The sequence below is a fragment of the Schistocerca nitens genome, chromosome 2 (assembly GCF_023898315.1).
Source record: "Schistocerca nitens isolate TAMUIC-IGC-003100 chromosome 2, iqSchNite1.1, whole genome shotgun sequence".
Classification (NCBI taxonomy): Eukaryota; Metazoa; Arthropoda; class Insecta; order Orthoptera; family Acrididae; genus Schistocerca; species Schistocerca nitens.
Window position 1 is genome coordinate 228,714,957 of NC_064615.1, and position 12,111 is coordinate 228,727,067.

General features: G+C 44.2%; 1 protein-coding gene across 1 annotated transcript in view; it reads right to left on the reverse strand.

Moving 5' to 3' along the window:
• Nucleotides 1-212: 212 nt before the first annotated feature.
• The window catches only part of LOC126234940 (extracellular serine/threonine protein CG31145-like), a 186,670-nt gene continuing 174,771 nt past the window's right edge, over nt 213-12,111 (reverse strand). The window contains exons 7-8 of the mRNA XM_049943679.1: nt 412-627; nt 213-282 (exon numbers count right to left, since the gene is read on the reverse strand). Of these exons, the coding sequence (XP_049799636.1) occupies nt 213-282; nt 412-627 (286 nt within the window). The remainder of the gene's footprint in view (nt 283-411; nt 628-12,111) is intronic.

Here is a 12,111-nt window from a genome sequence, read left to right on the forward strand (position 1 = left end):
TGCGTTTAGGAACATTTGTGTGAAATATTCTGAGCGGTATATGTCAGTTTAGATATGGTGAAGTTCCCCTCCTTTATTAGGAATTGATCGGTAGAAAAAAAGCACGCATCTCGTGTCGTGTGTACACATGTACATTTACAGGTTCAGCAGAGAACTGGTGAAGCTTAGTGGAGCTGTAGAAAAAGAGTAGGACACGAGTTCTGGAGCGGGCGCTATGGAAGCAGCGTGGTCCCTAGGTTGTTGTTTACTTTTGCGACGACCATCACACGAGAGCAGAGTCCACTGTAAACACAGAGTGTCCGACGACTGTCGGCTGTCCGAGGGGCGGTGCGCGGGGGCGGCTACGGGTGCAGGCGCCTCCGCTGGCGCTGCCGCAGCCGCCGCCGCGCGCGCCGCCGCTAGGAGCCGCTTGCGGGGGCGGCGTCGGCGGCGTCGCCGTCGGCGTCGTTGCGCACCACCGCCTCGACGGCGTCGTCGCGGGCAACGCAGTCGCGCACGGCCTGCAGCACGATGCGCACACGGCGGTCCAGCGCGGCGAGGTGCGGCTCCCACAGTACCGGCGCCACCGGGTCCTTCTGCATCGCGTCCCGCATCGCGTCGCTCAGCTTGCGGGGGCCGTTGTGGTACCTGCCGGGCACACACCTCGCCCTCAGTGGCGAAAACATACGCATACACACACACACACACACACACACACACACATACACACACACACACACACACATTAGGATAGTTCGACACCGTTCCTCACAAGCGTCTTCTAACCAAACTGCGTGCCTATGGAATATCGCCTCAGTTGTGCGACTGGATTCGTGATTTCCTGTCAGTAAGGTCACAGTTCGTAGTAATAGACGATAAGACATCGAGTAAAACAAAAATAATATCCGGCTTTCCCCAAAGGAAGTGTTATAGGTCCTCCATAGATCTTGATCTACAGGTTGGTCCATTGATAGTGACCGGGCCAAATATCTCACGAAATAAGCATCAAAACGAAAAAACTACAAAGAACGAAACTCGTCTAATTTGAAGGGGGAAACCAGATGGCGCTGTGGTTGGCCCGCTAGATGGCGCTGCCATAGGTCAAACGGATATCAATTGCATTTTTTAAAAATAGGAACCCCCATTTTTTATTACATATTCGTGTAGTACGTAAAGAAATATGAATGATTTAGTTGGACCACTTTTTTCGCTTTGTCATAGATGGCGCCGTAGTAGTCACAAACGTATAAGTACGTGGTATCACGTAAAATTACACCAGTGCGGACGGTGATACATTACCCGTGTTAAAATGAACCGTTTACCAATTGCGGTAAAGGTCGATATCGTGTTGATGTTTGGCTATTGTGATCAAAATGCCCAACGGGTGTGTGCTATGTATGCTGCTCGGTATCCTGGACGACAACATCCAAGTGTCCGGACCGTTCGCCGGATAGTTACGTTATTTAAGGAAACAGGAAGTGTTCAGCCACATGTGAAACGTCATCCACGACCTGCAACAAATGATGATTCCCAAGTAGGTGTTGTAGCTGCCGTCGCAGCTAATCCGCACATCAGTAGCAGACAAATTGCGCGAGAATCGGGAATCTCAAAAACGTCGGTGTTGGGAATGCTACATCAACATCGATTGCACCCGTACCATATTTCTATGCACCAGGAATTGCATGGCGACGACTTTGAACGTCGTGTACAGTTCTGCCACTGGAGATAAGAGAAATTACGGGACGATGACATATTTTTTGCACGCGTTCTATTTAGCGACGAAGCGTTATTCACCAACAGCGGTAACGAAAACCGGCATAATATGCACTATTGGGCAACGGAAAATCTACGATGGCTGCGACAAGTGGAACATCAGCGACCTTGGCGGGTTAATGTATGGTGCGCCATTATGGGAGCAAGGATAATTGGCTAACATTTTATCGATGACAATCTAAATGGTGCAATATATGCTGATTTCCTACGTAATGTTCTACCGATGTTACTACAAGATGTTTCACTGCATGACAGAATGGCGATGTACTTCCAACATGATGGATGTCCGGCACATAGCTCACGTGCGGTTGAAGCGGTATTGAATAGCATATTTCGTGACAGCTGGATTGGTCGTCGAAGCACCATACGATGGCCTGCACGTTCACCGGTTCTGACGTCCCCGGATTCCTTTCTGTGGGGAAAGTTGAAGGATATTTGCTATCGTGATCCACCGACAACGCCTGACAACATGCGTCAGCGCATTGCCAATGCATGTGCAAACATTACGGAAGGCGAACTGCTCGCTGTTGAGAGGAATGTCGTTACACGTATTGCCAAATGCATTGAGGTTGACGGACGTCATTTTGAGCATTTATTGGATTAATGTGGTATTTACAGGTAATCACGCTGTAACAGCGTGTGTTCTCAGAAATGATAAGTTCACAAAGGTACATGTATTACATTGAAACAACCGAAATAAAATGTTCAAACGTACCTACGTTCTGTATTTTAATTTAAAAAACCTACCTGTTACCAACTGTTCGTCTAGAATTGAGAGCCATATGTTTGTGACTATTACTGCGCCATCTATCACAAAGCGAAAAAAGTGGTCCAACTAAAACATTCATATTTGTTTACGTACTACACGAATATTTAATTGAAAATGGGGGTTCCTATTTAAAAAAAAAACGCAGTTGATATATATTTGACCTATGGCAAAGCCATCTAGCGGGTCAGCCATAGCGCCATGTGGTTTCCCCCTTCAAGCTAGACAAGTTTCGTTCTTTGTAGTTTTTTCGTTTGACGCTTATTTCGTGAGAGATTTGGCCCGGTCACGATCAATTGACTACCCTGTATATTAACGACATAGGAGACAACCTGAGTAGCCCTCTTAGATTGTTTGGAGATGATGCTGTCATGTACTGTCTTGTAAAGACATCCGAAGACCAAAACGAATTGCAAAATGATTTAGATAAGATATCTGTCTGGTGCGAAAAGTGGCAATTGACCCTGAATAAAGAAAAGAGTGAAGTTATCCACATGTGTGCTAAAAGAAATCCGCTACATTTCGATCACGTGATATGTCACACAAACCTGAAGGCTGGAAATTCAACTAAATACTTGGGAATTACAGTTACAAATAACCTAAATTGGAACGATCACATAGATAATGTTGTGGGTAGAACAAACCAAAGACTGCGATTCATTGGCAGAACACTTAGAAGGTGCAACAGGTCTACTAAGGGAACTGCTTACACCACACTTACCCGCCATATTCTGGAGTATTGCTGTGTGGGATCCGCAATAGGTGAGACTGACGGATGAAATCGAAATAGTTCAAAGAAGGGCGGCTCGTTTTGTATTATCGCGAAATAGGGGAGGTAGTGCCACAGACATGATACGCGAATTGGAGTGGCAATCATTAAAACAAAGGCCATTTTCGTTGCGACGGGATCTTCTTTTGAAATTTCAATTACCTGTTTTCTCCTCCGATTGTGAAAACATTCTGTTGGCATCCACCTACATAGGGAAAAATGATCATCACGATAAAATAAGAGAAATAAGGGCTCGCACAGAAAAATTTAAGTGCTCGTTCTTTCCGCGTGCCGTTCGAGAGTGGTACGGTAGAGAGACAGCATGAAGGTGGTTCACTAAACCCTCTGCCAGGCACTTTATTGTGAGTAGTAGAGTGATCACGTAGACGTAGACGTAGACATTAGGATGACTCCGTTCGGATGGTGACAGAGATACATGCTGTTCTTTGATAATCCACTGCTGGCCATTAAAATTTCAACACCAGGAAGGGCCCAAATAAAAAATAAATTTTACTCGTTGTGCATTTATTGGACTTATCAGACCTGTTATGTACAGGGTGTTGTGATAGTCCGGTGGCAAACATCGAGGACTTGCAAAGTGGAGTGAGTACATAATACTCTGAACAGGAACCCATGTCCGCAAATGTACCGGTTCCATTCTATGACCTTTTCAGTTCAGATGTGTAACGCGTCCAAGTCTGCTGAGGCAAAGAGAAAAGTCTCAGTGTTGCTCGTCCTGGTATGCAACAGCGTAGACAGAACGACGTGTACTACGTCAGACGATCACATGATATCACTTAACGTCTGCCTTGCTGCGAGATCTATTCAATGCATGTGCATCTCAGGTACAGTAGCCATGGTTCGGTACACATTTTGGGAATACACAGGCATGCTCCTTGTGTGTGGCGAAGCTCGAGGTGGTGGAAGACCTGCTAGTCGGCTATATGACAAACGTTTTCCTTAACGTAGCACGCCATCGCACAAACTTTTTGCCCAAGTCAGCAGCGGCTCCGAGAAACGGGTACCTTCACCACGACGAGGCAGGTGTGTGGTGCTCCATGGCGACGCCGCACGCGCGAATATGAAGAAGATGTACTGTGTCGCGTTGAAGAGAACACGTCAACGAGTACTCGGACAATTGCGCGTGCAGTGGGTATAGTCATTCTACCGTAGTCTGGGCCTTTCTGCGTGAGCAACAATTACATCCGCGCTACTTACGACTACGATTTATAAAGGGTACACGCTATGGGTCCAGACGATTTTCCACAACGCGTTGGCTAATACATGCGGTTCTTGCACCGCTGCGTCGACACATCCTTGTTTCCACTTCGAGTTGTGTTTACAGATGAATTGTGTTCTGAATTCGCCAAACAGCCATGTCTGGGCAGACGAAAACCCTCGTGCCACGCATGTTCAGGGAATTCAGCACCTGTCTGGCATTAATGTGTGGGCAAGTATGTGATTGGGCTATACCTCCTTCCAATCAAGCTAACTGATCCTGCATGCTTGATCTTCCTACAAAACATATTCTTGGAAGCTGTGCCTCTGAATATCCATCAGGAAATTTCGTTTCAGCAAGACGAGGGGCAACTTCACTTCTCACTTGCAGTTCGGAGACATTTCAACATGCGGTAGCGTTCTCGCTTCCCGCGCCCGGGTTCGATTCCCGGCGGGGTCAGGGATTTTCTCTGCCTCGTGATGACTGGGTGTTGTGTGATTTCCTTAGGTTAGTTAGGTTTAAGTAGTTCTAAGTTCTAGGGGACTGATGACCATAGATGTTAAGTCCCATAGTGCTCAGAGCCATTTGAACCAACTATGCGACTTAACTTCTGAGGTCATCAGTCGCCTAGAACTTAGAATTAATTAAACCTAACAAACCTAAGGACATCACACACATCCATGTCCGAGGCAGGATTCGAACCTGCGAACATAGCGGTCGTGTGGTTCCAGACTGAGGCGCCTGGAACCGCTCGGCCACTCCGGCCGGCAAAGATGGACAGGCCGAGATGATCAAACCGCTTGGTCGCCACCATCGCAGGATTTAGCTCCTATGGATTACTTGTTGTGGGGTCGTATGAAACGTTTAATTTACGAGACTCCTATAGAGAAAGAGGAAGATCGGCTGGCACGAGTTCTGGACGCTGGACTGGAAACTGAAAAGACGTCAGGTGGGATGGAGAGTGTACCAGAACATGCCTCGTAGGTACAGTTCTGTAATAACCGTTGGTTGCCACAGCGAGCCGCTGTTGTAATGCATCTGTACTGTCCTGTATGGGCTCTTTTTTGGTTTGGAATAATGTAAACTAGTAATGTTTAAGTGTTAATATAAACAAGCGTGCTTAAATCATAAATGGAATTTTCGTTATGTTTCCTTTCAAATTGTTACCTAATGTACTATGTCACGCCTAATTCAGTTCCTCAAGCAAAAGTGGATGAGTTAAACATATGGACTGAAACATTCGTAGAACGGAAACGGTACGTTTCCGACATTGGTTCCTATTCAAAATATTATATAGCCACTCCCCTCTGCAAGTCTTAGAAGTTTGTAACGGAAATTTTCGAACACCCTGTATAATACGTTTAAATAGTTCAATTGCGCACTTGAGAAAGTAATCGGACAATGGAGCAAAAATATAAAGAGCGTAATAGGACTGGGCTGCATAAAGGAAACTCTCAATATCAACTCCATTGCCTTTGTAGCCTGTTTTCTGAAACAATAGAGGAAGCAAAGGAACAAATCCTTGAACTAGAGAAACAAGCAGCTAAAATAGTTATTACATATCCTTTGAAAAAAAGCTCAAATTATGACCAACAACAAACACCCACATAAATACCCAAAAGTCCAAGAATATAACACAGAAATAGTAAAAGAATTTACGTATCTGGAGGAATGGATTAGCTGGAATGCAACATCCCGCAAGGCGAAAGAATCCAGGAAGAAACAATCTTGAATTGGCCTTCCAATTGATAAAGGGAGACGTACAAGAAGCAATCCCTTTCGTAGGAGTCCAAAATGTAGCATTACAAAACAGTGATCAAGCCAGAAGCATTGTATGCAGCACCGCCCTAGCCATGTGGCCAGATAGAACAGTCAAAAAAAGAAAAATTTTAAGAAAAGCACAGGAATAAAATATCAGAATGATAAAATAGTACACTCTACAAAAAATATTTAAAAACCCTTAGAACTGCGCAAAGAAAGACACAAAATTTTTACGGACATCATCTCAGAATGAACTCTTATAGACTAACGAAGGGAATTTTTGATTTCTTCCGTAACCGCATAACAAAACCTAATTGGTTTACGAGAACTAAAGAGGACCTAATTGAATTAAAAATTACAAGAAAGTTACTACACGATCGAACAGCTCAGATAAGTATTAAAGACGAAAAAACAAGGTTCCGAGACAGATTTAAAATTAAGTCGATACCCATCACTTCGGAAGAGAAGCAGAGACAATGAAGAAATACTGGGCACAAAGGAAGAAACAACACGTTAAGAATGAAGAGGGCGAAACGAAAGAAGAAGAATACGTTTAAATTCGTCAGTTAATTTCCTGCATATAGCTTGTTAACCTGAAATGTGCTCTTGGAGCGGATCGGGACGAAGCAGAATAGGGCAGTGCCTTTTTATGCAGGTGGATTTCAGACTATATATTTCTTTCATTCCACTAGCTTTTCCAGATGGTGTGAGCTTACATTAGAAAGACTGACAGATAGCAGTGGGATATTAAATCATTGGAAATGACAGTTTCAGCCATTTGATCTTCAGAAATGGTTGTTTTAAAGGCTTCTAAGGAGATTAACGTTCCCAAATCAATGTTGCGAAGATACATTCGTCAGACTAAGAATAATCCCAACTGGAGAACTGACAAATAAGATTGGAAGTTTAAAACTGTGTTCACTGCAGAACAAGAAGACGACCTAGTAGCATATTTGAAGTCAGTGGTGAGCGGACTCTTTAGTCCAACGACGAAACCAGATTGTCAGATCATTAGCCTACCAGCAACTGGAAAGAAATAGCTTACTATACAAATTCGACAAAGAAACATGTCTAACTGTGCAGAACTGGGCTATAGGAGTTATTGCTAAGGATAGTACATTATCTATTCGCAAGCGAGACAATATAAGGGTCGATGAAAATGTTTAGGTTTGAGGATGTTGCTGCAATGTATATGCAATCCAGCACGACCCACATGCGGGTATATAAGCAACGACGTTTAGGTAAAGAGCTAGTGTGGTCTTCCAACGGAAACTTTTTGATCGTCCCTTATACATCTGGTGCGGGTGCGATGGCATTAATCCCAGTATCAGTAACAGTAACTTGGTATAAAGCATTAAAAACAATTGCACATTTTTCAAACTGACACAAATATTTTCTTATAGTAACGGTTTTCAAAATGGTTCAAATGGCTCTGGGCACTATGGGACTCAACTGCTGAGGTCATTAGTCCCCTAGAACTTAGAACTAGTTAAACCTAACTAACCTAAGGACATCACAAACATCCATGCCCGAGGCAGGATTCGAACCTGCGACCGTAGCGGTCTTGCGGCTCCAGACTGCAGCGCCTTTAACCGCACGGCCACTTCGGCCGGCAGTAACGGTTTTGTTTGAAGATTTCGTATGCCTAGAAAAGTTATTCAAGTTGTGTAGGCGCGGCTCTCAGCCATTCTGCCGAGTAAATAACATTCTTAAAGAAAAGGGAGAAAAAAGAACCTTTCCAAACTTTGTAAAATAGTAGCATTCCTATCCATAAGATGCAATATACTGTTCCGAAAAGAACCCGGAAATTTATTAATTTATAAGAAAAAGTTTCACTTGATTTCTCAGAAGTTTTTGCAATAAATAATATTTTTCGTTCGTTTAATGTTTCTCTTACACTAACTAGCAAATACTCCAGTAACCAAGTATTCCACTAGTTACGTAAGAATATAGAATATTTTTGTGTCTTTTCCTTACAGCGGACGACTCCAGAAGATATTTGTTGCTGAACGTTTTCAAGTAGTTTTTTTGTTGGTACATTAGGAGCGTCTGTCAGACTTCTGTAGTAGTGTGAGGTGGAAATTGTTTTTTGCAGGAGCCAAAGGGTGCTTGTTGGATCAATCCATTGCGCAACTTGACAAAATAAAACCCACACAGTCACACCATGTCCCGCCTTTTTTAATCTCCAGGGAACCATCATAAGACTAGGTGACTTCAGTGTGATACTTCTTTTTGAATGAGTCATTTCTGTGCGTATCATTGCGTATTCCTTTCAGTTACGTTCTCTGCTATACCATAGAAGTTTTTTCTGTGTATAGTCCAAGTGTCATCGAGCTATGTTATTTGGCAGCGACACATCATACGGAAGTTACTTTCGCCCTTATGTTTTGAATACCAGTTTGTTTCTCATCCTCAGAACATCAGAAATTCCTTCTTTCTTGCACTAAATTTAAAAATCTCTCACAATCCAAGCTCTGCGTGTGGGAACTTGGCCCGATTCGAACGAAGAAAAAGAAATTTAATACTGTTTTCTGAAGTCTCTACATCCGGACGTTGAGATCATTAGCACAGAGCCGCTCGGGGTAGCCACGTGGTCTAAGGCGTCTTGTCACGGTCCGTGCGGCTCCCCCCGTCGGAGGTTCGAGACCTTCGTCGGGCATGGGTGTGTGTGTGTGTGTGTGTGTCGTCCTTAGCGTAAGCTAGTTTAAGTTAGATTAAGTAGTGTGTAAGCTTAGGGACCGATGACCTCAGTAGTTTGGTACCATAAGCCCTTACCACAAATTTCCAAATTTATCCCGCGCACATACTGGCGTACTGATTTGAAAAAATCGGCTGTTTTCGGTCAACGTCGGTCGTCGGCGGAATGATCCGATGGCGGTGCCACTGTGAAGGTAGAATTATACTCATCTCTGTAGGATCGGAGCAGCCAGATGGCGCGGGGGTGCCCCGTCGTCCAAATTCAGGAGTTATTTTGGAGCCTACCGAATTAGCGCAGCAGTCTAGTCAGGGGGATTGTGCAGAGTGGAGTGCGAAAAGCAGGCGAGGGAAGTAATATTGTCAAATGCGTTAAATAGGTCGCAGAAAATGCCAACCGGCGCTGTTTTATTATTTAATGCTCGTAAAATCTGGTAAGCGAACATGTAAATGAGCTATGCAGAGTAACCCTTCTGAGATCAGACTGGGATTTTCTGAGGATATTATTGTTGCCAAGGTGTGATAACATTCTAGAATACATCACGTTCTCAAAAGTCTCGGAAAATGATGTCAGTACTGTTCTAGAATTAACCATTGTACTGTTATAGAATACTTCACCCTCCCAAAAATCTCGGAAAATGATGTCAGCAAGAAGGAAGGAAGATTAGGGTTTAACGTCCCGTCGATATATAGGTCATTAGAGACGGATCAGAGTCTCGGTTTGGAGAAGGAAACCAGCCGTGCCCTCTACAAGGCACCACCCTGGAATTTGCCTGGAGCGGTTTAGGGAAGCCACGAGAAAACTAAATATCTAGATGGTCGGACGCGAATTAGAACAGTCGTTCTTCCAATTCTAGTTCAGTGTGCTAACCACTGCGCCACATCGCTCGGTACAGATTGAAAGGAGCTGTACAAATATTCAGTCACATCTTGACAACGCAAGATTATGCACTTTTCAAAACGAAAAAACTTAGTGTCTTGTGATAGTAAAATCAGTGAGTCGCAGTTGGACTCGGACAACTAATAGAAATATCTGGGTATACATTTTGCAGGGAGATGACAAGGTTCGATTGGAAAGGTTCAGTCGTGGGCAAAGCAAGCAGCAGACTTCAGTTTAAAGGTACAATACTAGGGAAATGTAGTCAGTCTACCAATGAGATTACTTACAAATCACCTGTGCGACCCATCCGGCTATATTGTTGAACTGTGTGGAATCCGTACCAAACCGGACTAGCAACGTATTTTAGTATCTTAATCCTGTTTGTAGCAGTTACCAATGGTCATTGGTGGCACAATCGGTGTAATACGTTAACGGATTTCTTCCTTGACTAACGTTCGACCAGCCACTGCTACACGCACAGTGCGTCGTTCTTGATGTGTGTACTACGCGGACCGCTATGTCCTGTTTTACGGTCGTGGGAATATTGCAAATTGTGTCCAACATATGCATCAGTCTGTCCACACGCCGTCCAGCTTCCGGCAGGGACACAATGCGATCCCGTTCAAACGGCTGAAGCTGTTCAACTCGTGGGGCACGTTTGTATCGTAGAATGAATGTTGCAGACACTGTTAAACTCTAAACTCAACACAGTTACTGCCTGCAAAATCGAAACAAAAGCCACACGAACAGGTCTCGGTAGCGCCATCTGATCGCCGAAGATGATGACAAATGAATCAGTAACACTACAACACCTCAGTATCCATGTCTTATAAACGGGTTCCACTGAACATTATCGTTGAGCGTATTGCATTTGTTTCTCCGGCAGTGTTGTATCATCGAGAGGTTTGTTTTTGTAACTCCGATAGCGTACCTTCCAAGAAAGAAAAATGGTTCAAATGGCTCTGAGCACTATGGGACTCAACTGCTGTGGTCATAAGTCCCCTAGAACTTAGAACTACTTAAACCTAACTAACCTAAGGACAGCACACAACACCCAGCCATCACGAGGCAGAGAAAATCCCTGACCCCGCCGGGAATCGAACCCGGGAACCTGGGCGTGGGAAGCGAGAACGCTACCGCACGACCACGAGATGCGGGCTTTCCAAGAAAGGTTGAGCGACATATTGCGTCCTCCAAAATACGAAATGATTACCATGAGAAAATCAGAGAAGCTAGAGCTCATACGTAAAGTATCGAATATATGAGACTGGTGACATAGCACTAGAATTTCGAAAGATAGCAAGGACGGATAAGAGTGAAAGCTATAGTAGAATCTGTTTAACGGCTCATACTTCAAACTAGCTGACAAGAATAATATTCAGAAGAATAGAAAAGACAACTGAGGCCCTGTTAGATGACGATCAGCTTGGCTTCAGGAAAGATGAATGCACCAGAGAGGCAGTTCTGGCGTTGCCCTTGATAGTGGAAGCAATAGTAAGAAAAATCAGGACACCTTCGTAGGATTTATCGACCTAGAAATAGCGTTCAGCAGTGTAAAATTTTGTAATCTGTTCTAAAGGCTTCGAAAAATAGGTGTAAGCTGGAGGGAAAGACGCGAAACATACAATATGTATAAGAACAAAGAACGAACAATAAGAATGGATCACCAACATCGAAGCGTAGGGATTAAAAAGGGTGTGAGACAGGGATGCAACCTCCCTCCCGTACCGTCCAATTAGTATATCGAAGAAGCGATGACAGATAGGCAACGAAATTCAGAGTGAGAGTGTGTCAACGATGAGATTCACTGGGAGCGAGAAAGAATTACAGGACGTACTAAACTACACTGAAGCGCCAAAGAAACTGTTGTAGCATGCATAACCAAATACAGAGACATGTAAACAGGCAGAATACGGCGCTGCGGTCGCCAACGCCTACATAAGACAAGTGCCTGGCGCAGTTGTTAGATCGGTTACTGCTGCTACAATGGCAGGTTATCAAGATTTAAGTGAATTTGAACGTGATATTATACTCGGCGCACGACCGATGGGACACAGCATCTTCGAGTTAGCGATGAAATGGTGACTTTCCCGCACGTCCATTTCACGAGCGTACCGTATCAGGAATCCAGTAAAACATCAAATCTTCGACATCGCTGTAGCCGGAAAAACATCCTGCAAGAACGAGACCAACTACAACTGAAAAGAAATGTTCAGCATGACAGAAGTGCAACCCTTCCGCAAATTGCTGCAGATTTCAATACTGGACCA